The sequence below is a fragment of the Oryx dammah genome, unplaced genomic scaffold (genome assembly GCF_014754425.2).
Source record: "Oryx dammah isolate SB20612 unplaced genomic scaffold, SCBI_Odam_1.1 HiC_scaffold_17, whole genome shotgun sequence".
In the NCBI taxonomy this organism is placed as follows: domain Eukaryota; kingdom Metazoa; phylum Chordata; class Mammalia; order Artiodactyla; family Bovidae; genus Oryx; species Oryx dammah.
Window position 1 is genome coordinate 78,478,332 of NW_024070201.1, and position 25,565 is coordinate 78,503,896.

General features: G+C 42.8%; 2 protein-coding genes and 1 pseudogene across 2 annotated transcripts; 1 reads left to right on the top strand and 2 right to left on the bottom strand.

The window, feature by feature from the left end:
• Positions 1-265: 265 nt before the first annotated feature.
• On the bottom strand, positions 266-11,052 carry LOC120876017 (annotated as a pseudogene).
• A 152-nt stretch (positions 11,053-11,204) lies between these two features.
• Positions 11,205-12,283, top strand: LOC120876018 (olfactory receptor 1S1-like). Its single transcript, XM_040257741.1, is given in 2 exon segments — positions 11,205-11,400; positions 11,403-12,283. Coding segments are annotated over 2 exon segments (1,035 nt in total). The 5' UTR covers positions 11,205-11,246.
• A 6,889-nt stretch (positions 12,284-19,172) lies between these two features.
• Positions 19,173-23,391, bottom strand: LOC120876019 (olfactory receptor 5B17-like). The gene is made up of 3 exons (XM_040257742.1): positions 23,319-23,391; positions 22,902-22,905; positions 19,173-20,142 (listed from the first exon to the last, which is right to left on the bottom strand). Exons 1-3 carry the CDS (start codon positions 23,389-23,391, stop codon positions 19,173-19,175), a joined length of 1,047 nt encoding a protein of 348 aa, XP_040113676.1.
• Positions 23,392-25,565: the final 2,174 nt, after the last annotated feature.

Sequence of the window (25,565 nt, forward strand, 5' to 3'; positions counted from 1 at the left end):
CCAAGATGAGAAACATACTGACAGATATGTTGTGTTTATATTTATATGACCATTCAGAATAATTTCAGTCAGTTGTAACTTATATGCAGTGATTTTCTAATTAAAAATGTTTTTTTTTCCTCCATTTTTATTAGACTTGGCTCTTCTATTCTTTTGGAAAATTTAATGTGAACATGTTGATTGTATAAAATGACTCAGTCAACTCATAAAAATTAGCTTAATGTGCTATACTTATGAATCTATAGATAAAATGTGCTGGTGAAAAAGCAAATATTTTTATTTAAAATTTATCATTTTATTTTCAATTTAGGACACTTATAACATTTATAAGTATTATAACACTTATGAAATTCAACAAAAGAAATAAGCAGCATTAAATTTAAATTGATGTTTTAATACTCCAATTAATTACTTGAATTATTTAAATAAAAAAGAAACCACCAGACACATTCCATCATATATGGCAAATTTCACACTCCCATATACATGCATCCGTGGGAGGCACATACATGGACCTCTGTTCACGGGCTCATTTGTGCCTCTGTTTCACATGTACTTTAGAGTGGCATGTGGAAGAGGACATGCATATAGAATGAGTTATTTAGTCAAAAATCTCCTTGACAAAGTTTTTGGCAAGTGGGACACGAGATATGTTGTGCTTCATCTTAGTCATTTGCATTCAGGTTTCATAATTCTGGACATAAATTTTCTTTGAGAAGGATATCCTTCAGGAATTCAATTCAGTGTGGCCTTTAAATGTGATTTGCGTACCCGGAGAAGACCTGAGAAAAATAAAACAAGGTTGCCATGAGTCGTATGACATCAGTATCACAAACCTAGAGACAATTTTGCCTACGAAAGAACCTTCTTGAAGGCACTCTTGACTTCCTTGTTCCTCGGGCGAGAGACCACAGGGTGACCTTGGGGTGACCCTGCTGCAGAACACAGATGCCATGCTGTCAGCGTCGACCGCATGGCTGGCGCTGGGCTCTAAGTTCATGAAAATGAGTGCCCCATGGAAGATGGAGCCTGCAAGGTGGGAGGCACAGGTGGATAAAGCCTTCTGCTACCTTGCAGAGGAGTGCATCTTTAGGACGGTGGTAAATATGAATATGTAGGATATGACGATAACCAAGAGAACAAAAAAGATGTTGAAGCTGGCTACATAAACAGGAACCCTCTCCCTTACACGCCTATCAGAACAAGACGGAGCCGTGATGGCTGGAATAGCACAGGAAAAGTGGTGGACCACGTTGGGTCTACAGATAGAGAGACAGAATGCATCGCCTACATGGTGGAGGCTTTCAGGAAGCCACAAACAGCAGCCTATAATCACATGTGCACACACGCGTGGTGTCATGGTGGTGGTATCATGTCGGGGTCTGCACACGGCTGCATAGCGACCGTGGGCCACTGAGGCCAAAAGGTAATTTTCCACAGTGGCAAAGGCTGCAAAACAGAACATCTGAGCAGCACAGGCCTTATAGGGGACGACCTTGTAAACTGCAAAGAGGGCTTCCTTGATGGCTCAGACAGTAAAGAATCTGCCTGCAATGCAGGAGACCTGGGTTCAAAACCTGGATTGGAAAGCTCCTCTGGAGAAGGGAATGGTGACCCACTCCAGTATTCTCGCCTGGAGACTCCCATGGACAGAGGAGCCTGGCGGGCGACAGTCCATGGCGTTGCAGAGTCGGACATGATGGCAAATTGGGTCGCTTCCATCCTGTTGTCCGTTGATGTTCTTTGGGAATCGTGAGATGTCCCATAGCAAGTGAAAGTAAGGACAAGAGTGTTAAGTGGAACAAAGGTTGCAGTGAAACTGAAATGTTTGTATCAGTTCAACTCAGTTCAGTCGCTCAGTCATGTCCGACTCTTGTGACCCCATGGACTACAGGACACCAGGCCTCCCTGTCCATCACCAGCTCCCAGAGTTTACTCAAACTCATGTCCATTGAGTCGGTGATGCTGTCCAGCCATCTCATCCTCTGTTGTATATACCACATGCTTATATCATTTTAGCTAATACATATTTCAAGATTGTTGATATCTAACTACAAAATTTAATACATTAATTATCTAGATTTAAAAACTATTAAATTGTAAACTTTCCCAAACCAACAGAGACCCTATCTCTCTAGTTTTAAAATTTTGTATATTTGTAAATTGAGATTTGGAAAATTTAATGATTTGTCCAAGATGACATATGTGGGATGCTCTGTCTCTGCTAATTCAGTTTTTTCTATCCTAGTAAAAGCTTACACTAGTACGTTACTCAACTGCCATAATAGCTCTAGACACTTTGCATATATATCCATTCATTGATTCATCTCAGCAATTTCTAGAGGTTGGTTAGTTTTCATTTAAATAGTGAGGAACAAGATGGTTAGTAATTTATTCATATTTTGTTGTTGTCATTCTTGTTCAGTTTTGCTAAGTTGTGTCCAAGTCCTTGTGACCCCATGGACAGCAGCATGCCAGGCTCCCCTGTCCTTCACTATCTCCCAGAATTTATTCAGATTCATGACCATTGAGTCTGTGATATTATCTAACCTTCTCATCCTTTCCCACCCCTTTTTCCTTTTGCCCTCAATCTTTCCCAGAGTTAGAGTCGTTTCCAGTAAGTCAACTCTTCACACCAGGTAGTCAAAGTATTGGCGCTTCAACTTCAGCATCAGTCCTTTCAATGAATATTCGGGGTTGATTTCCTTTAGGACTGACTGATTTGATTCATATATATTTAAGTATTGATGGCAAGCCAAGTTTCTGATCGAAATAGAGTGATTCCTAAGCAAAATGGTCTTAATTGAATTTAAATCAAATTGTTGTTGTTCAGTCCCTCAGTCATGTCTGACTCTTTGCGACCCCATGGACCACAGCTCACCTGGTTTCCCTGCCCTTCATCATCTTTCTGAGTTTCCTCAAACTCATGTCCATCGAGTCGGTGATGCCATCCAAGCATCTCATCCTCTGTTGTCCCCTTCTCCTCCTGCCTTCAATCTTTCCCAGCATCAAGGTCCTTTCCAGCGAGTCAGCTCTTCACATCAGGTGGCCAAAGTATTAACTATAAATAAGTAAATTTAACTGTAATTAAGTTAAATTTAAATCAAATTAAATTTAACTTAGTTTAAAATTGCTCATTCGTTCCATTGGTCCAAATCCAGTGTTTGGAGTTTCATAGTGTAGTTACTGAGACTTATAAACAAAGTGTATGTGATGGAATAACTGGACCAGTAGGGACTTATACAACCAGTAGAGGTGATTCTGTGGGGAAAGCATAACATCACATATAGAGCTTGAACTCTGGGATGAGGTGCAGATCAGCCCTACTGTTTGCTACCCAGAAATCATGAATCCTAATATAAGTCCCCTGAACCTAAAGTTTTCCATTTACAAAATAAAAATAGCAATGAGATCTAACTCAAGATCTTATCGAATAGTTAAATGAGCTACTGCATTAAAAACCAATGGGTAAGCCTGTTTATCATGGCCTGCTCAGTGTCAGCTGTAACATTATTAGGAGAGAATGATGGTTTCCACATTGATTTGGCAAGGTGGGTGCAACATGTGGTGCTTTATGTGCGAGTTGTGAAATCTTGAAGCTTCTTTTTCAATTTGCCTTTTGTTGCACCGTAAAGTCACTGAGATCTTCTATGCCCTCCAGTAAGTTTCACTCTGTTCCTGCTCCACTCATCCAATTGCCTGGTTTGGTACTTTCGTGTAGCCAGTTTTCTTTTAAAAAATTATTCCTTGAAATATATATTTTAACTTGTGTTTAAAGAGTCTCCTTTTCTTGCTGCTGCTAAGTCGCTTCAATCGTGTCTGACTCTGTGCGATCCCATAGACGGCAGCCTACCAGGCTCCCCCATCCCTGGGATTCTCCAGGCAAGAACACTGGAGTGGGTTGCCATTTCCTTCTCCAATGCATGAAAGTGAAAAGTGAAAGTGAAGTCGCTCAGTTGTGTCTGACTCTTTTCGACCCCATGGACTGCAGCCCACCAGGCTCCTCCATCCAAGGGATTTTCCAGGCAAGAGTACTGGAGTGGTACTGGAGTGCCATTGCCTTCTCCACTCCTTTTCTTAAAACTCATTCTTTTTTCAGTACGATAATCCCATGTTTGCACCACAGATGGAAGGTGAATAATTATTTGTGGCTTGCCTTAACCCTGCAGGTCTGTTTTAGCGGCAAACCCCAAGTTGTTAAATATTTTATGTGAATCTGTTGTTGTGTAGGAACAATATTTTAATTCCTTTTATTTGAATCAGAATCCTCTGTACAGACAGCCATCCGATGCTATCTCCTATTCCCTATCAGTTTCCTCCTAAGCCTTTGGCAACTTCACTTTACAAGCCTAGCCTGTGAAGGCTTTATGCTTGCCAAACTTAATATACACAATCATGTTATTATACACTATGTTCTGAAACAAATGTTAAGAGCATAATACATAAAAGTGTGTTTGTGTGCAAGGCAGGTAGCATTCTTATTCTTATTTTACTCTTGGAGAATTGAGGATTTTTGAAGGAATGTGGTGTTTTACAATTACACAGCTGATATGAGAATGATTCAAGATTTAAACCCATTTAAAACCTAATCAACAGCCTATATTTTTATCCATATCACTGCCAACATGGATAGCTATGCTAGAAATATTAAAAATAAAATTCTGGGAAAATATTAAAATGAAATTTGGATCTTACTAACTTGCTTTGGTCTCTTCTGTAATTTAAAGAAGGGTAATATAACTCCTTTTTTTTTCTTTGCCTCTAATTAAAGGCTCACATATAGTGAACAAGATGAAATTAGTACCTAATCAGAGCATCACCTAGACTATTTTTTTCAATAATCTTTTTAGAGGAACATCATGATAATGTTTCTAAGTATCATCTAACTTCCTACTGATATTTAATATTTGATATTTAATATGCAGCTTCTTAAAAGAAAGCTTCTCAATGTTTAAAAAATTTTTTTTGAAATATCTGTTAACATATCTGTGCTTAGTAAATCACTGGGTGTAGCTGCCACACTGCTTTTGCATGAATTACAGTTTTCCCTGAAAGTGTGTAATGCAGTAAAGAATCTGCCTGACAGTGCAGGCAACATGAGTTCAATCCCTGGGTCGGGAAGGTCCCCTGGAGAAGGGAATGGCAGCCCATTCCAGTATTCTTGCCTGGAAAATCGCATGAACAGAGGAGCCTGGCGGGCTACAGCCCATGAGGTTGCCAAGGATTGGATGCAACTTAGTTACTAAACAACAGCAACTGAGTATAGATGCTTACCTGGCTGCTTAAAAACGAGCAGCAGCCAATCCCGAAGAGTTGTTTGGAATAAAGAATTCAGCCACGGAATAATATGCATAAATACTGTTAGAGAAACTCTCTCAAGTGGTGTTCAAAGATCTCAGGGTCTCGAAGTCAGGGAATAATAGTGGAAACTATGTTAATATGGGTGCACGTTCAGAATTCTCCATGCATTCTTTCTGTGCTCTTGGAGAAATCATTTACCAAAATAAATGTAATAGAATTTGTAAAATAAATGTAATAGAATTACTTTTACCCCCAAATCCACAGAATTGTGTTTGTAAATAGCAAATACAGAAATGTCTATAAAATAACTTGAGAGGAGGGTTTATAGTTTTAATATAATTAAATTATACAGAATATGAGTAAAGCTTATTATATTTACTCAATCTCATTTTTACCTTGGAGTGTTTCCTCGGCTATGGCTGCAGAGTCATAGGAAATCCTAACAGCCAGAAGAAGACCTGCATGTACAAACAGCTATTAACATTTAGATGCATACAGGGTGATCACAGCCTAGGATCACAGTCTGGTTCCTCTAAAGGGAGGTCATCAAGAGTCATGCTGGCTTTCAGGAGCTAATGCATGGGAACCAGGCGTGACTAACAGAGACGTGATGCTCTCAAGGGTTGTCTCCATGAGAACATCTACAGTATCTCTTCCTACTTTTCTAGGAAGAAGTAATTAGACTATCTGTGGGGACCACACTGGATATTTTGAGTGTGTACATGTTTTTTTTGTTACTTTATATTATTTTCATTTTTAATTGGCACATAATTTTCAAACAGTAAGATGCACACTTTTTACTGTATAACTCTAAGAATCTGATCAAATGTAGAGTTAGGTAACCACTACCACAGTCACCCACTGTAAATTTCCCTGGGTTTCTTTGCAGTTAAGCCAGTCACCAACCCATTGCCCCTCATAACCCGTAATTTTGCCACATAATTTTGCCTTTGCGAGTGTGCCCTTCACTAGAACCATGGGATATGCAGTCTTTGTGACCTCTTCCACTTAGAATAATTCAGTCTGAGGTCCGCCTATATTGCTACTTGGTATCTATAGTAGAATATTTAAATTGCAGAGTAGCATTCTGTAATGTAAATTTTATGCAGTGGTTTCCTCGTTGTTATTGTTTTTCCCTTCCTCATGTGAGGTCCTTTGTGTTGTTTCTGATGCTTGGTGATTATAAAGAAAGCTGGCCTAAAGTTTGGCTAAATTTTTGTATGTGTTAACAAGGGCTTTATTTTGGTGAATTCCCTCACTCATGGCTCATACTGTGGCGGAGCTAGGGGAAAATTCTGTGTTCCCCAGAAAACCATCTAGACCCGCCACAGGATGAGCCCTGAGTGAGGGCATCTACTGAGTGATGGTGGCGGGAGGGGAAGACCATTGGTGGGAGGAGGGAGCATCAGCTACAGACAGGAGGACTGTGATATTTTATGATGACATTTTTGACTTAGTTTTGCAGGAGATCAAGAGTTGTCACCACCCTGGGAGGGTCTCAACAAGGATGATGTTCACCCTCAAGAGGGTAAAAATCCTTCAGGAGTGAAAAAAATCAGACATTTTAATGGTTTGTGCCTTTCTAAACTCAACCCTGTCTGACAAAACCTTATGTCATCATGTTTGATTTCATGGGAGACGGCGAGAAGTGAGACTGAAGGATATCCATAAAGGCTCCTTAAGGACGTGCCTGGGCAATAACGGACAGAAGAACGAGAAGCCTTTCTCTAATCGGGCTTGAACTTCCCTTCTCAGAGTATGTTCATTGTGTGGCAAAAATTATACTGGAGAGCTAGAGATAATGAGAGGATGTGAATAGATATGAGTAGCACAAGAGTTGGATGGTGTTGGACACAAGCCTTATATTGCCTTCTTCTTTCTAATGACATAGTTCACCTGTGGAATTCTGCCATCTCTTTCCAAGCTCTCTCACTGGCTGACACCCACATTAAACCTATATGCCCAGCATGCTCATACAGAGCTTCCCTCAGCTTCTGGACTCCAATAGTCTTCTCGTGGAATATGATTCCTGACTGTGTGGCCACCAGGGGACAGATCATGCAGCTTGCAAGTTCAAGACTGTCAGGCCCCCATGGGATGGACGCTGTCTGATGGGAAGCAAGAGACGGAAAGGAACAGGGTGCATAGGTATCCATTTCTCCGCTCCCTGGACTGATCCCAGCTGTGATTTCTCCTTCCAGAAGAGTATGTTGATTGAACATATCTAAGGAGACCCTGCTCCCTGTGGACAGTCTCCCTTGCAACAGTGTCTTTTATCGCACTGTGCTGCATCTAGCCTAGCCTCTGCTCCCTTTATTGTCCTCCTCCTTAAACCCCTGGCATTTCATCTGCCCAATAAAATATCAAGACTTAAATTCTTCCTTCAGGCTCTAGAAATGAGAAGACCTGTGATGAGATAGTAGTTATCATAGTCCTTCTGGGCTGCTATAACAAAATACCATAAATTGGGTGGCTTATAAACAACAGAAATTTATTGCTCACAGTCCTGGAGGCTAGAAGTCCAAGACCAAGACTCAAGCAATTCAGTGTCTGGTGAGAGTCTGCCTCCGGGTTTATGGACTGCCATTTTCTCATTGCATCGTCACGAAGTGGAAGGGGAAAGGGAGCCTTTCCAGACTTCATTTATAAGGATGCTAATCCCATTCCTGAGGGCTCTGTCCCCATGACCTCAAGACTATAGCTCTTAATGCCATCACCTGGGGTCATGTTTCAGCATATTAATTTAAAGGGGACACAAATGTTCAGAGCATAGCAGTAGTAGGAGCGGGAACTCAAAAATATGCCTCATGGTCAACTTAGGGAAATAAGGATTCTGGCTCCACACATATTTTTTTTCTAGTCATGACCAGACAGATAGAATAATTTGCCTTTTTTTCTCCATTACTCAGTTATTTTAAATATTAGTCACAAATATCTATACAGTTAGTCCATAGCTTACACTGATTCCTGTTGAGGAGATGACTGTTCTTGGTTTGGGTGAGAAGTAACTGAACTAGATTATGAAGCACGTGCAGTGATTAGAAGCAGGAGTCTACTAATTTTGGTTGTCTTTCTGGCTATATGAGCTTCCCTGGTGGCTCAGACAGTAAAAAATCTGCCTGCAATGCAGGAGACCCAGGTTCAATCCCTGGGTCAGGAAGATGCCCTGGAGAAGGGAATGGCAGTATTCTTGCCCGGAGTAGCCTGGTGGGCTACATTCCATGGGGTCACAAGAAGTCGGACGCAACTGAGCAACTTTCACTTTCACTGTATAAGCAGACTTCCTTTCTCCTATTTCATGGTCTATATTTCCAGCCTTCCCAGTGTATCTGTGAACAACCTAATATCATTGCAATACTTTTCCTTTCAACAGAAAAACTCAGAGTTTATTTTTTTAGTTTGCAACTACGAGCCCCAAGGGCCAAATCACTAGGTCCCTAGATTCCTGTCCAACACTGACATTCATTCAAGTGGGAAGGAGACTGTCACCTACCCCCTTCCATGAGAGATGGCGTCTCTTTGGAGTCATAATGCCTAGTGCAGGAGTTACAGCTGGCTCTTGAGGTGTTTACTGTTTTCCCTGTACTTGGCACTAGCAAGAAAGCAGAGAAGGAACTCTCAAAATTCTTACCATCTGTCTCACCAGGAACATAAGACATACAGCAAACAGTTCACCTGCTACCAAAGGTAATAAGCGGCTGAGTTACAAACATGGAATCACAGGTGGGGAGAGGCATCTGAAGGCAAACAAACAAAAATGCTGAGCAGCCCGTCTATTCCCCGGATACCTCACTGAGCCTGGGATGTGAAAACAACCATCTATCCTGAGGAAAACCCTTGAGGGACACTGTCCCCAGGGATCTAGGAGGAGCTGCTCGTCCCATGTGAGCCCGGCCCGTGCCTTTATCAGCTCTGTGCTTGGGGAAAGAGCCTGCTTCTGGGAGTAGGTGGGACCTGCTCTGTCTCCCCCTGCAGCCTTGTCATCAACAAGCTTCGCTGCTGGGTCTAGAGCCGTGACTTCCTGAGGTCCTAGCGTCTTTCTGAGGTGAGCCCGTTTAGACTGTAGCGCCGCGGCTCTTCAGCTAGTTAGGCAGGGGCCCCAGGGACTCGGGGAGATTTTTGCAGGGACTTCTGGGGGCAGGACAGGTAGGGCAGGATGGTGAGACTGTCACTCAAAATACACACTTGCTCATGCTAGTCGATCCCAAACCAGTCCAGGGCTTAATCCTCACAGGACCCTCTAAGGCTGCTCCGTGTCTGGCCCGGAGGTTAGACGTCTGGTCTGTGTCTGGCCCGCTTGGTTCTTTGTCTCTCTTTACTCTTGCCTTGGCACCTCCACTCTAAGCTTCTCTCTCTCTGAGTCTGTAAGCCACGCTTCATCGGGGCAAAGAGACCCCAGACCTCCTACTCCAGTTTTCCCTGCCTTCAGTTTTCCAGAATCCTGGGGTTGAGAGTTGATTTTCTTCTGACTCCTTCATGGAAAGAAAACCTACATGGAGACTTGGCTTTCTCTCTAATCTTTGAGGGATGAAGATTTTGGAGATAATAGAAGAGAGAGAAAAAATGAGAGGGAGACAATACTATGAGAGCAGAAGGATGAGACTCGAACCTCTTGCCTCTCAAGCCAGTGTTCTTCCCAACAGTCACCAGGAAAACCATACTCAGTCCAATACCCCTGCCCCGGGTAATACCTTGGAAGGTTCTTATCATTTTCTGATCACTTTTAGGTTTTAAAAATAAGTTTTACCTTGGCACTAAAGGCTCACTTCCAGGTGGCCTAAAGCCCGGCCCAATTAGAAACTTCAGTTTCGCGTCCTTCGCAGCCTGCGCCCTCCCTTCTGAGCTGAGTCTGCTCTGCAACGTGGGGGTGTCGCAGGGAGCCGCAAGGAGAAGGCTGGCAGTGGAAAGGAGGGCATCTTCTGTCTGCTGCCGTGGAATACTAGGGGATGGCGAGTTGTGGGTGGCAGGCCTGCTCCATCGTGAGAACACGTGGGATTCTTCAGAGGCCTTTCAGGGACTTGTCCACGAAGCATTCCCTTGACAAGGGCGATGAGCTTTCTCCCTGATCTCTCTATGACTGCCGTTTCCTAAGACAGCCCCTCCCTGATCCCTTATTCCATAACCTCCTCTACCCCAAAAGGCTTCTTCCTGGTTGGAGTCCCAACAAGGAGGCTTGAGCTCAATGACCTCCTGCAGCCACCACTTGGCCTGTGGGCAACTCATGCTGTGTCCCGTGTGAGGATGCAGGATGGTCCTGCCGTTATCAGTCCTGAGCTGCTCCCATCTTCCGACAGAGAGGAAAACACAAGACTTTAGGTTCTTACGTGACCCCTAAACCTTCTCCATTCACCTAACATTTAACCATAAATAAAGTAAATTTCTGGTCTCCCTTTCTTGTACACATTCTCCTAGAACAGTTCTTTTGGGGTGGTCCCTTGAATTTGAGTGGGAATGAGAACCCACATTATAGTGTATTCTCACGAGCACACCTAACACGCAGTTGGCTATTCCCCAAACTCGTCACTTTAATGACTCTTGAAAAGGATGAAGGTGAATGGTGGGAAAGGTCTTGGGACAGGTTAGTTCATTTTTAAGTAATTCCTTCAGAGCTATCTAACATCTTTAGAGAATGGAACATACCTCATATATTGTCCTCAGTTCAGGGCTTGTCACTAATTTGGAGCCAACTGTAAAAATCACATTCGGAACCACGTTAGAGCTTAAAACATATTCATCGAGAATATCTACCATGCCCCTGTCTTTTCTTTCTAAGGCATTTCCTGAGCCTCTGCACTGCTGAAACAGTTCCCTTATTAAGTAACCTTTTTCCACCCTTCAGTCCCCTTCCGCCTAGAGGGAGTGCCCACCTCCCTGCCGTGACCCCAGCTGAATAGTATACATTGGGTTTCCTTGTGGGGGTGAAGACTTTGCGTTCCTTTCTCCAGATGGGCAGAAAGATGCATCAAGGGAACCACACGGGCATCTCCGAATTCCTCCTCCTGGGCCTCTCCGCCCAACCTGGGCAGCAGGAGCTCCTCTTTGCGCTTTGCCTGGCTATGTGCCTGGCCGCCGTGGTGGGGAACGGGCTCATCGTTCTGGCTTCGGCCTGGACTCTTACCTCCACACCCCCAGGTACCTCTTCCTCGCCAGCCTGGCCTTTGCTGGTATTTCCTCCATTTCCACCTCAGTCCCCAGGATGCTGATGAGTATTCAGACCAGGAGCCCCTCCCTCTCCCGTGAGACCTGCGTCTCGCAGGTGGATCTTTCCGTTGCCTTCGCCGTCGCCGACGACCTCCTCTCGGGGGTCACGGCCTGTGGCCGCCTTGTGGCGCTGCCGCCTCTGAACCGCACGGCCGTACGGGGCCAGGCCCGGCCTCTGGCTGCCCGCCGTCCCCGGGGCCTCAGACACGCCGTGGGCCTGACTCACACCCCTCGGCCCCTCGCCCGGTCCGCCGCAGCGGCAGGGCTCCCCCGCGCGGCTGCGGCGCCTCGGCCTCGGCCCCGGCCCCGCCGCTCAGGCCGTCCTGCGCAGACGCGGCGCCGGCGAGCGCGCTCGGGGTGGCGGGCGCGTCGGGCGTCACGCGGCCCTGCGCCCGCCCCCGCGTCTCCCGCGCCTGCGCCGTCGGGGCTGTCCCGAGACTCTCACCCGCAGGGGCCGGGAAGGCCTTCTCCCCGCGGGGCTCCCCCGACAGCCGTGCTCCTCTTCGACGGGACCGTCGCAGGGGGCCACTTCTTCCCCTCGTCCCCCGACCCTGACAGCAGAGACAGGACCGGGGCGGTGCTGCTCACCGTGGTGACCCCCATGATGAGCCCCTTCATCGGCAGCCTGAGGAACAAGGACAAGAGAGGGGCCCTGAGGAGACTCCTCCGTGGGAAAAGGGCTCGCCCTGCGGTGCCCTGGGCATCTGAATTCCTTTGTCCCCATTGCAACATGGCTGATTCTGCTGGGTCCGTGGCACAGATGTGGTGGTTTAACTTTTGATGAACTTTCAGAAATCTGCTTCCTGTTCCGGTCACTGTGGGGCTGGCGCTTTTCCACACAGCACTGGTCTTGGAAACAAAGTGCCTGATGCCCATGGTGACTCACGGCAGTAGCGTACATACTGATTATAATCTATGCAGCTAGAGAATTCCGTGAGAATTGTTCATAACTTAGACAATAAGAAGTGCCTGTAGTGCCTATAGTTTGGCTTGTGCATCTTTGAGGACAGTTGTTACAAATTCCTTCAAACTACACTGCTAAAAAGCAGGTGTAAAATCCACCTGCTTCTCTATGGGTTACCAAACATCCTCTTAACATTCTTCCTCAAGTACCTCAAAATCCACCCTATCCCATAGCTCCAACAGGAACTGTCACTTGACCTCTGCTTTCTTTATTCCACGTGGACCAGCATGAGACCTAGATTTGTCCTCAAGAGGCTTCGGATCTGGCCCAAGTCTGCTGCTAACTCACTGTATGATAAGACATGTTACTAACCAGCAATGTAACAAGTGATCTAATAAGAACACATAAGGCGTGTATCATTAAAATCCACTTATGTAAAACAGAATATGCAGAAGAAGATGCCTGGGAGGATAGTGAGCAAAATATTAACAGCGGCCGTGGCAGGCTTTGTTTTCCAAGAACGGACGTGACAACATGTCCGTCCCACGTGCTCTTGAAGGACTGGCTACTTCCTCATCAAGACGTGGAGTCTGAGGCCCTCCCCCTGAGCCTGGAGGACTGTGGGGCTGGCTTTGACCAACAGAGGATCCCAGAGTGGTGCTGCGTGATCCCCAAGGCTCTTAGAAAACCTTGTACACGTTCCTGTAGCACTGTCTCAAGAATGCACCTCTGGGGCCTGAATTAGCATGGAAGAAGTCCCTCTACTCTGAGGTCGTCCTGCTGGAGAGACCACAGAGAGTCAGAGAGAGACGCACAAGGTGTCCCGGGTGCTCCAGCCAACAAGTCTCTGAGTCTCCCTGCCAGGCACCCGCCACGTGAGGGAGTGAGATTCCAGCTGATCCCAGCCTCAACACTGATGGCAAAAATGTCATCACATTTCACAGCTCTAAGTGAAAATTGCCTGGTTGCCTTCAGTCAACTCCTAGAACTCTGAGACACAACAATCAAATGACTACTATTATTTTAAGCCCCTTACATTTGGGGTTTGTTATACAGCAGCATGTAACCAAAATCGTGTTTTTGTTTCATGGGGTAGAGTGATTAATACTATATCTATTAATACTATGATATTAATAATATCATTTTAACATTTTACAGTGACTATCACTCCAGGAAGAAATAAAGCATTATTTAAATTTAATTTTAAGGAATAAATGTTGTCTTGCCTACTAAACCATCATGCCAGAATCTTCTAGGTTGCATAAACATCAGTTAGGCAGAAATATAAGTTTCTCTCTTTATTGTGATTCCATCAAGCCCATATTTGATGGAATAAGAACCATGATGGTCAGATCTTGCTCATTTGGTTTGAATTGTGCCTCATCCCTGTGGACCTGTCCTGGACCTCTATTACTTCTGTCTTATAGATCCTACAGAAAGTGTATTCATTCTAAGATATCGCTCCATCTGCAGTGAGTAATGGGAAAGTTGGTTGGTTAGAAATATATTTAAGTGTAGGTTGGGAGTTTTTTGAGAATTTAAATTAAGATCAAGTTTGGGACACAAAAGACAACTAGTTAAGAAGATAGGGAATCACAAACTTTTATGAAAACCTTGGCAATTTTTACAGAAGAAAAACATAAATCTGTACTTGAATTCTTTATTTCCCTGAATCATTCCTCTGTCATTTTCAGGGAACATCTATTATAAACCTTCTATTCACCAGGCTCTAAGTCTGGCCCTGGGACTAAAAGAATGAATAATTCACAGTCTATGCCTTTAATGTACTCACAAACTAAAGAGAGAAACTGAAAAAAAAAATAAGGATTTTTAAGACTTGAGAAGCAAAGATGGCATTTAATCAATAATTCATCTCATTAGATTTAGAAAGCATAAATATTTTGTGCAAGAGACAGACAACCAAATTTTATAACATTCTTGTTCTTTTGTGTTCGCTATCCCTGAGAAAAGCAAGTTAAGCTTTGTGAATAAATTAATAGAAAACCCTGCCATCTAAATGTAGTTAACACAATTGCAAGAGAAATATATGGGAAAAAAAATCCATACATTGAGTAGAAATGATTTGTAAAACCTAATGTATAAAGTAGCAGCAAATATTTGTTATTTCTTCACCAAACAAATGTTTTTTGAGTACATAGTGAGTCAAAGGGGAAAACGGCAGCACTGTTGCTTTCCTGGCTGTTGCTTCATTGAGCATGAGATGGATGATGGACCTATAGTGCTGGCTTTAATATGCGGGGACAGGAAGGCCTGTGATAGGAGAAGTAGGGTCAGGAGTTGGTGTCACTGGTCGGAACAGCTATTTTAAGTAAGGAAGTTCAGGGGTTGAGGAAGGCTTATTTCAGGTATTTGAGCTGAGAATTGAATAAAATTAGGGAGTGGGCCATGACAAGATCTGGAAAAACACGTTCCAAGAAAAAGGAAGCGCAGATCCTTTAATAAATAAATAAAGATCCTGATATGAGAACATGTCTGATATGTTGAAGGGATCGTAAGTGCGTTGGACTAGGGGGAAAGGGAGGTAAGTATAGTCCTGGAGGCAGTTGGTGCCCAACCTGGTTGAATATTGCAGGTCATGACAAAGAGTTTGAATTTTATTCAAATACCTCAAGTACTTAAAGCCATGAGATGGAAAGAAATTACCCACGGAGTGGCCTCAGAGGGAGAGAGAGAAAGGCCTATGACTAAGTCCTGGATGACTCTGATATTCAGAAATACGGAGCCAGCAAAGGACGCTGAGGAGCAGCCCCAGAGGCAGGGGAAAGAACAGAGTCGGGAAGATGGAGGAAGGAGGTGAGAGCTCTTCCACAGAAAAGGGGGATCAGCTGTTTCACGCAGCGCAGGGGCCACCATCTCTCCTGAAGCCGTGCGTCCTCGTCTGCCCTCCTCAGTCCACGCTGCTCTCGTCCTTGGCCGTCTCCCCGCCAGATCTACAGCCTCAGGGCTGAACTCAGATTGGGAACGCCCCCTGCAGAACACATTCCCCAGAAGATGGAAGCATCTCAGATGTCTTATTCGCCTCTGTCTTCCTTCCACGCTTATCTCTCTGTCTGTAGTCTCTTTTTAACAGAGGAATTTAGATGACTCAGAACGACGAATCCCATTTAAAACTGGCCTATGACTTTAGGCAATACCCTTGGTGACCATTTTTAACCAGCCGAGAATACTCAGGAACATCCCCTGCTTTCTTTGACAATAAAAGTATTAGAATACTGCAATCAAGTATGTTTTCTCTCAGAGAAAATTAACGCTATTTACATTTCAAAAGCAATTAGTATAATTTACCACATTAATAAGCAAAAAATTAAACTGTTTGATCATTCTAGTGGATGCAGAAATTGATTTTGGACAAAACCTAGTATTCATCCCTGATTTTAGGGGGAAAAAAAACCCAACTCTTAACGAACTAGGAATCAGAGGGAACGCCCTTAACCTGGTAAAAAGTCATCTGTGCATAATGAAAGCTGAGAGACCGAAGATGTCCCTAAGGTCAAGAACAGGAAGGGGATTTTCATTTTCATCACTTCTCTTCAACATTTTATTGGAGGTGAATAAGTCAGCCAGAGAAAGACAAATATTATCTGATTTCACTTATAAGTAGAATCTAAAAAACTCAAACTCACGGAAATAGATATTTGTGGCTTCCAGAGGCAAAGGATAGAGGGTGGGGGCACTGGAGGTGAGGGTGAAGGGTGAGGGAGCTGGGGTGGGGGTGGTCAAAAGGCACAGGCTTCCAGCTGAAAGACAAATAAGTCCTGGGACGTAATGTGCAACATGGTGACTGCAGTTAGCGATACTGTTCTGTATATTTGAAAGTTGCTAATTTTGGCCACCTCATGTGAGGGGTTGACTCATTGGAAAAGACTGATGCCAGGAGGGATTGGGGGCAGGAGGAGAAGGGGACGACAGAGGATGAGATGGCTGGATGGCATCACTGACTCGATGGACATGGGTTTGGGTGAACCCCGGCAGCTGGTGATGGACAGGGAGGACTGGCGTGCTGCAATTCATGGGGTCACAAAGAGTCGGACACGACTGAGCGACTGACCTGAACAGACTACATCTTACATGTTCTCATCATAAGGAAAAAATTCTGTGACTAAGTCAGGTGATGGATGGTAAGTAATTGTAGCAATCATTTCACTACATATACACCCATCAAATCACTTTGTATGCTTTAAATTTCTGTCATGTGTTAGGTACATCTCAATAAAACTGGAAAAATTAAGTTAATAAATAAAAATATTAACTAAGACATGTAAAACAAAATTATATTCCATAGGCTCAGAAAGAATTACCCAAGGAGAACTCATGGTAGCAAATTTGGATTAAGTTCAGTTCAGTCACTGAGTTATTTCCAACTCTCTGCGATCCCCATGGACTGCCACACGCCAGGCTTCCCTGTCCGTCACCAACTCCCCGAGCTTGCTCAAACTCATGTCCATTGAGCCGGTGATGCCATCCAACCATTTCATCCTCTGTCATCCCTTTCTCCTCCTGCCTTCAATCTTTCCCAGCGTCAGAGTCTTTTCCAGGGAGTCGGTTTTTCACATCAGGTGGCCAAATTTGGAATAAAAAACAAATAAACCTTGTATTGATGGTTCAAGCCAGTGCAATACGGCAAGAAAAGGGAAACAAAGGCTGATGTGCGAATCCAGATCTCATGGCCACCAGTGCGATTTTCCTCGATGTTTTTTCTTACATACATCCACTCAACACTCTTCCAAAATTTTTATGTCCTCATAATAAAGGTTCTAGAATTCAAAAGATGCTATCCATTTAATCTAGGTACTTCATTTTCTCACACACAACCACGAGCATGTAAGTTGCATGTGCTGCACACGTTACAAAGTCCTAGCACATCAGGGCTACAAAACGTATGGTGTGGATGGCTTCCTCTCTCTACAGATTGAACTTTTATCTTTACTACATAAAAGGAAAAATAAAAATGCAATATCAGTAAATTTCAGATTGAGTGATTATGTAGGGAAGGTAGGAGATCACAGCAAGACTGTGTTAATGGCAATGAAGAGCTCAGGTAAGGAGCCCCACTCTAGCCCGTGCTTGCTGACTTTGGGACAATCACTCAGCTTTAAGTCTCAGGTGCCTCATCTACCTGTAAACAGGGATAGTAGCAGAACATGCCTCACAGAGTTCTGGAGAGTATTAAATTAGATAAGTCCTATAGCAAATATCAAGCATGGGCTTCCCTGGTGGATCAGTGGTAAAGAATCTGCCTGTCAATGCAGGAGATGTGGGTTCAATCCCTGGGTCAGGAAGGTCCCTTGGAGAAGGAAGCAGCAACCCACTCTAGTATTCTTGGCTGGAAAATCCCATAGACAGAGGAACCTAGTGGGCTATCCAGTCCATGGGGTGCAAAAAGTCAGACGTGACTTAGTGACTAAACAGAAACAACAAGAAATAGCAAATATCACAATTCCTGGAAGGCAAAAACTGTCTAACAAATATGCTATCTATCTAAATTTATCTACCTGTCTGCCTTCCTATTCATCATCATCAGTAATATTATGCTTATTATTCAAAATCTGCAGAAACAATAAGAAAAATGATGACAACATAAACAATAAACTTTGGAAAATTCCTCTGGATCAAGACAGTAGTTGTATTTGTAGATAGCTTTTTGGTTTTCCAGATACTTTTGCTTCATGCGTCAAATATTTGTGGGACAGGCAATGCCAATTTATTACAAAATTTGAAGTCATTATCAAGTGGTTGTTAGGGCGCCTTCTCTCTCTTGAAGTTTATAGAGTTTTTATGACTTACTTCCACCAACACAACTTGAAATTTAATGAGTTGTTAGTGCTAAACAAAATGACTTTTAATTTAAGATTCAAAGTTTTATTTCCAGTTAAATTACAAAATTAAGCTAGAGCTCACAGGGAGCTTTCTTTCAAGTTGAGGGATATAGATGAACAGGTTAACAGATAAAAGAACTGAGTGTTGATGGCAACTGTGAAGAATAAAGCAGGCCAAGGAAGAAGCCTTAAAGAGAGTGAAGTGACTGATTTATAAAGTAGTCCAGGGAAGGCCTAAATGACTTCCCTAAACAGATAACATCTAACAAGCAATCTGAAATGACTTGAGAAGTATTCCAGGCAGAGAAAAGGACAAATACAAAGCTTCTGAGGCAGGGGCGTGCATGGCATTGTCCAGGAATAGCAAGAAATCAGTGTGAGTAAAGGAGGTGAGTGGGGAAGAGAGTGATAAGACAAGGTGATAGCTCAACTGAAGTATTATGGTGGAATCAGGCACTTCAAAGCATTTCTGAAAAAAGAAAAGATGAAAGAAAATAACCTTAATAATATCACTGCACTATTTTTAACATAATGTAGAGAAATGGTAGTCATAAAGTTAATGGAAAAAAAGTCTTAATATTCTCTCCACTTTTAGTCTAACATGACTATTTATCTCTTGGAAATTGCCATGTGAACATGCCTTCTCTTACCAAAACCCTCAGTAACAACTCAAACATTAACTTCTAAGATGATGTTATTATTTAATCTTATTAAAATGTGTCAGAAACCACATGTACTTCATTAAAGTATTTTATTCAAAATGATTATCATATTTCTGAATTTTGAATGCTTGGATCTGTTCCAAAACTAAAGAAATAAACAATATTTGACAAAATTTTATGTTCAAGTCCCTACAGGGCTGTGAACATTGAGTTATGACATACAGTAGGTCTAAGAGAGATAAAGTAACTTCTGTGCACTTCACACCATTAAAAGGTTAAACCTAGAGAATACTTTGCCTTCTCAATAACCTTCTTGAATACACTCTTGCCTTCTCTGTTCCTCAGGCTGTAGACCACGGGGTTCAGCATGGGGATGAGCATCGTATAGAACACAGATGCAATTTTGTCTGTGTTCATGGAGTGGCTGGAGCTGGGCTGTAGGTACATGAAGATGACGGTCCCGTAAAATATGGAGACTGCAACGAGGTGGGAAGCACAGGTGGATAAAGCCTTCTGGTATCCTTCACCTGACTGCAACTTCAAAATGGTGATAAATATGAGCAAGTAGGAAATCAGAATAACAAGAAGTGCAAAAAAGATATTAAAGCTCAAAATAAGAAAAAGAATCAGCTCATTAATGTCTCTGTCTGAACAAGTCAGAGACATGACTGCTGGAATATCACAGAAAAAGTGATGGACGACATTGGACGTACAAAAAGAGAGATAGAATGTGTCCCCGACATCAATAGCAGCAGTCAGAATACCAAAGATGCAAGAGCCTATGGCCAGACGTGCACACACACTTGTGGTCATGGTGGTATAATGTAGGGGGTTGCACACTGCTGCGTAGCGGTCATAAGACCTTGAGGCCAACAGGTAACTTTCCACAGTGGCAAAGGCTGCAAAAAAGAACCTCTGAGCCGCACATGCATCGTAGGAGATGGTCTTGTCTCCTATAAGGGGCCCAGCCATCACCTTCGGGCTGATGGTGGAGGAGTAACCGAAGTCCACGAGAGACAGGTTACTGAGGAAAAAGTACATAGGGATGTGGAGACGGGAGTCCAGCAGGATCAACGTGGTCATCCCCAGGTTCCCAGTCAGAGTGAGGAGGTAAACGAAGGTGAAGGTTATGAATAGAGGGGCCCGCAGCTGTGGGTCATCTGTGAGTCCGAGCAGGATGAAGCCAGCTCCCTGTGTATTATTTTCCGTGAAAGTGATTTGAGAGTCACAAGATGCTCTGTGGCGAAGAGAGATAACGGAAGACGTGGATGAGCAAAAAGCAGTTGCACAGAAGCTGAAATGCACACGTATTGTTTTATTAGAACAATCAGTTTTTCATCACTATTTACCATTTTGGTAACATAGGCATGACAGCGCAGTTTAGTGATATCTTATTTATACAGTAGCAGACATTTGAAGAGGGAGGGTCTTTATGGATCACCTTCTCAAGTTCTTGTTTTTGTATATGAGTAAACTGGGTTGCAGCTAGAACTAAAGTTTTCTAAGTTCATATGCTGACAGTGAATCCATCTCCTAAATCAGTTATTTTGAGTCTTCTAATAGTTTACACTTCTATAGTGCTCACTTATTCGATGCTTTATATGTACACAATCTTTTAATTCTCTTATCAGTTCTATGATCGATTAGTTATTTTTCTCATTGGTATATGTGGCAAGTTGACAACAAAGAGACGGAATAATTTGCTCAAGGTCATGCAGACGCTGTGCTATTAGCGAATGAAGCCAAGCTTTAGACACTGAGTGGTTCTCAACCTAAATGCCATTAAAAAACTTGAATTGACTTTCCCTTCATTCAGTTTACGTTTAGTTATCTTTATAATTCTGAATTTAACACATAGAGGAGTATGGTTGATTCACACACAAATAAATCCACAGTAGATAAGCCCATTTAGATGTGGGCTAAATGCAGTCTTAGAGGTATATGCGTAACAAACAAAGCCAGGTCTGAAGAGAAGATACAGCGTTGGGCAGGGAAGCTTTACTCTGAGCAAACATGTGTTAGACAGAGCAGGCCTACCATTCACTGCCCAGGAGACACTGGTCCTAGCTTATCCCTGCGTCTCATTTTATCTGTCAGAAAATGAAGGTAAAATAAATCCACCTTAAAGGATTAGTGTAGAAGTGAAAAGAAATGATCCGTGAAACGGCACCGTGTGGGTCTGAAACACAATTCTGATGAGTGCTAGCCATAATATTATGGGTTAGCATAGGTCAGCGGGTCTCTAGGTCAGTTTAGGAAATTCAGGTGACGGATGCAGACGGGTGGGCTTTGAAGTCCGATAACCTTAGTCTTTAATGTGCCCTTTCCTACAGACTGTCCACTCGCATACTTTGCTTCGGCCTGTATGTCTCAGTCTGTCCTAATGGCTGGGTCAGTCATGTTAGATGAGAACTCAGGCATCTTCATATCCTCTTTTTGTTAATGTCTTTCTTGAGATCCACAGTTTAGCTTGTGTTGAAAGTGCTCTCCTATCTTAGACTCAATCTTGCTGTCATTCCTAACAACCGTTAGCTGGAAAATAGATACTGAGGTGTGGAGGGGTGAAAAGTCATAGTTTTGAGGGTGATGCTAACCTGTATATCTGTTTATAAGCAAGCACAAATCTTTGTACTCTAAGAGGAGATTGGAGAAAGGAACCCATTCTTGGTAACCACCATTGTTTGCCATCTTCCTTTCAGCCCTGAAACACATTATTTTACATGTCTGCCCCTTAAATTATTTGTGTTTGTCAAAACCTCATCCACACAGTAAAATAAGATGTATAGATATAGACGTAGATCTTTGTATCTACACACACATATAAACCGCTGTGTTCTGTGATGATGAACAGATCTCCTGAAGTTAGTGAACAGCTTAAATTTGCTACTTACTTGTAGTTTGTTTCATAGATGGAGAGATAGATATAAACATAACAGATGATACTGGTAATAGATGACAGATAAACAAATAGACATTAGCAGAGAGATACAGACTACATGGACATACACACACACTCACACACACACAATCTAATTTACAGTTAAAATGTGACTTCTTAAAATTTTACAAATAGTATGAGCTATCCAGCATACAAACTCAAGTCTAATTGATTCCAATGCCTGTACATTTAATCACTGCATTGACAGATTTTTTTCTAGATAAACAAGTAGTGAAAGGGTGAGATTATGGGGAAATGATAGTGAAAACGCAGTAAGGATCTTGGTACTTTCATGATATACCAACAACTTTCTGGTTTTTAAAGAAGTGCCGTTGCACCCCGTTTGGCTATCTGTCCCTTCAGTGACAAGTTAACATGAGACAAACAAAAAGAATTTGCAACCTACTCAATCAGCCTGTCATCTACTGTAGGTCTTTCCATGAGTGCTTGCTTAGTAGCTTGAGTCGTGCCTGACTCTCTGCGAGCCTATGGACTGTAGCGCATCAGGCTCCTCTGTCCACGGGATTTTCCGGGCAAGTATCCTAGAGGAGGTTGCCATGACCTCCTCCAGGGGATCTTCCCCAGTCAGGGATGGAACCCACAGCTCCTGAGTCTCCTGTATAGCAGGCGGCTTCTTTATGGCAGAGCCACAGGGGAAGCCTACCGTAGATCTTTCCGCTTAAGGAAAGCAGCCTGGAGGAGGGCCTGGCAACCTCTGCCAGTGTTCGTGCCTGGAGAATCCCCATGGACAGAGGTGCCTGGTGGGCCACAATCTATGGGGTCGCAATGAGTCGGATACGACCAAGCCACTAAGCACAGCTCAAGGAAGGCAGCATGGAATTTCATAATATTAATCTACTCTCTGCCGGTTAAAATGCTATGCATTTGAATTCTACACTTTTACCAGTGTTTCAGAAAAGGTGCTCAAACAACCAGATACGAGGTCAAAGACTCAGAACATGTAGGTTTCTCACTGGTTCTGCATCAATTGCATTTTAATTACATTAACTGCATGAATTACACTTCATTAGAAGTGTGTACTGAATATAGACCCTTACCTTGCTGTTGAAAAGAAGGAAAAGACAATACTGAAATGTGGATCTGAAATCAGAAATTCAGCTTTAGAAGAATGTATAAATAATACAGGAGAAATCCTTTTTTCTGTAATGGTCAAAAAATTTCAAGTTCCTTGAAGCTGAAGAGATGAAGAAAAGATCATTATCCCTGAGCTAGAAGCCTGGATTTAAGTATTACACCTATTGCGGATTTTTCTGGGTACTCGGAAAAGTATTTACCGTCTGTGGATCTTAATTTTATTTGTGATATAGAGATAATAAAATTCTCTCTCCCACACACTTTGCAAGTTTTTTTTTTTCCTGTAACAGATGAAAGTAAATTTTATAAAATATCTTAAGAAGGGTTTAACTTTTTCAACATGAATAAATTTAACTTTTATCTTGCAGTGCTTTTCTTACCTGTGGTTTCAGATGCACTGCAAATATTCAGTTTGGGAAGAAGCTGGTATACACTGAAAGTATAAACATTCATTTCAATCAGTGATGACCAAATGGGATCTGCCTACAGTCTGGTCCTTTTAAGACAATGTCAAGTGGAGTCAAGATGCGATTTCAGAGACTAATGAACGAGAAAAAGAAGAGAATTGTACCGGCACATCACTCAGGAGAATACGGCACCTGTGGTACCCAGCTGTGTGCAATCCCTTCTCCTCACACCATCTGATATAAAGAAGAAACAATTATACTGTGTGCAGGGACATAATTTGATATGTTGAATAGCACATGCATGTATTTGCATTCTTGATATCTTTTCTTCTCCCATTTAAAAAATTAAGATCAAGAGTACAAAAATTACATTTAGTTTGATTTTTGATACTTGAAATATATTTCTAAAAATTAATTTGCTTTTTATCTGTCACATTTTTATTATGTTTGTGTCCTTTCCATTCTTTTATGTGCTATAACTAAATGTTAGGCTACTAGAAATGTTAAGAAGTTGATAAATAATATCTGTGCTTTCCCAAGTTTACCAAGGGGAGACAAATATGATGCGTGTCAGAGAGAGAATATCAGTTCAGTTCAGTTCAGTCGCTCAGTCGTGTCTGACTCTTTGCGACCCCATGAATCGCAGCTCGCCAGGCCTCCATGTTCGTCACCATCTCCCGGAGTTCACTCAGACTCACGTCCATAGAGTCTGTGATGCCATCCAGCCATCTCATCCTGGGTTGTCCCCTTCTCCTCCTGCCCCCAATCCCTCCCAGCATCAGAGTCTTTTCCAATGAGTCAACTCTTCACATGAGGTGGCCAAAGTACTGGAGCTTCAGCTTTAGCATCATTCCTTCCAAAGAAATCCCAGGGCTGATCTCCTTCAGAATGGACTGGTTGGATCTCCTTGCAGTCCAAGGGACTCCCAAGAGTCTTCTCCAACACCACAGTTCAAAAGCATCAATTCTTCGGCACTCAGCCTTCTTCACAGTCCAACTCTCACATCCATACATGACCACAGGAAAAACCATAGCCTTCACTAGACGGACCTTAGTCGGCAAAGTAATGTCTCTGCTTTTGAATATACTATCTAGACTGCTCATAACTTTTCTTCCAAGGAGTAAGCGTCTTTTAATTTCATGGCTGCAGTCACCATCTGCAATGATTTTGGAGCCCCCAAAAATAAAGTCTGACACCGTTTCTACTGTTTCCCCATCTATTTCCCATGAAGTGATGGGACCAGATGCCATGATCTTCGTTTTCTGAATGTTGAGCTTTAAGCCAACTTTTTCGCTCTCCTCTTTCACTTTCATCAAGAAGCTTTTTAGCTCCTCTTCACTTTCTGCCATAAGGGTGGTGTCATCTGCATATCTGAGGTTATTGATATTTCTCCTGGAAATCTTGATTCCAGCTTGTGCTTCTTTCAGCCCAGCGTTTCTCATGATGTACTCTGCATAGAAGTTAAATAAGCAGGGTGACAATATACAGGCTTGACGTACTCCTTTTCCTATTTGGAACCAGTGTGTTGTTCCATGTCCAGTTCTAACTGTTGCTTCCTGACCTGCATACAGATTTCTCAAGAGGCAGGTCAGGTGGTCTGGTATTCCCATCTCTTTCAGAATTTTCCACAGTTTATTGTGATCCATACAGTCAAAGGCTTTGGCATAGTCAATCAGTTCAGTTTTTCTGGAAATAAATGTTTTTCTGGAACTCTCTTGCTTTTTCGATGATCCAGCGGATGTTGGCAATTTGATCTCTGGTTCCTCTGCCTTTTCTAAAACCAGTTTGAACATCAGGGAGTTCATGGTTCACGTATTGCTGAAGCCTGGCTTGGAGAATTTTGAGCATTACTTTACTAGCATGTGAGATGAGTGCCTTAATTCTGACAAGTCAATCGGAAAATTAGATCTGTAGTTAGATGGATTTCTTTTCTCCTCCAAATCACCCTCTTGGAGGTTCTCTGATGGTACTCCTCTTGGCTCTCATTGTCCCTGTACAGACCAGTGCACTGGATTGAAAATATTTCAAAGGAAATTCTAAAAGTTTCCAAAAAGCAAAGTGAATTTGTCAGATTACAGCAACTATTTACATTGCATTTGCATTGTATTAGGTATTTTAAATAATCTAAATATGATTTAAAGTAAATGAAAGGATGTGCATATGCAAATGGTACACCATTTTATATAAGGGACTTGAGTGTCTGTATATTTTGGTATCTGA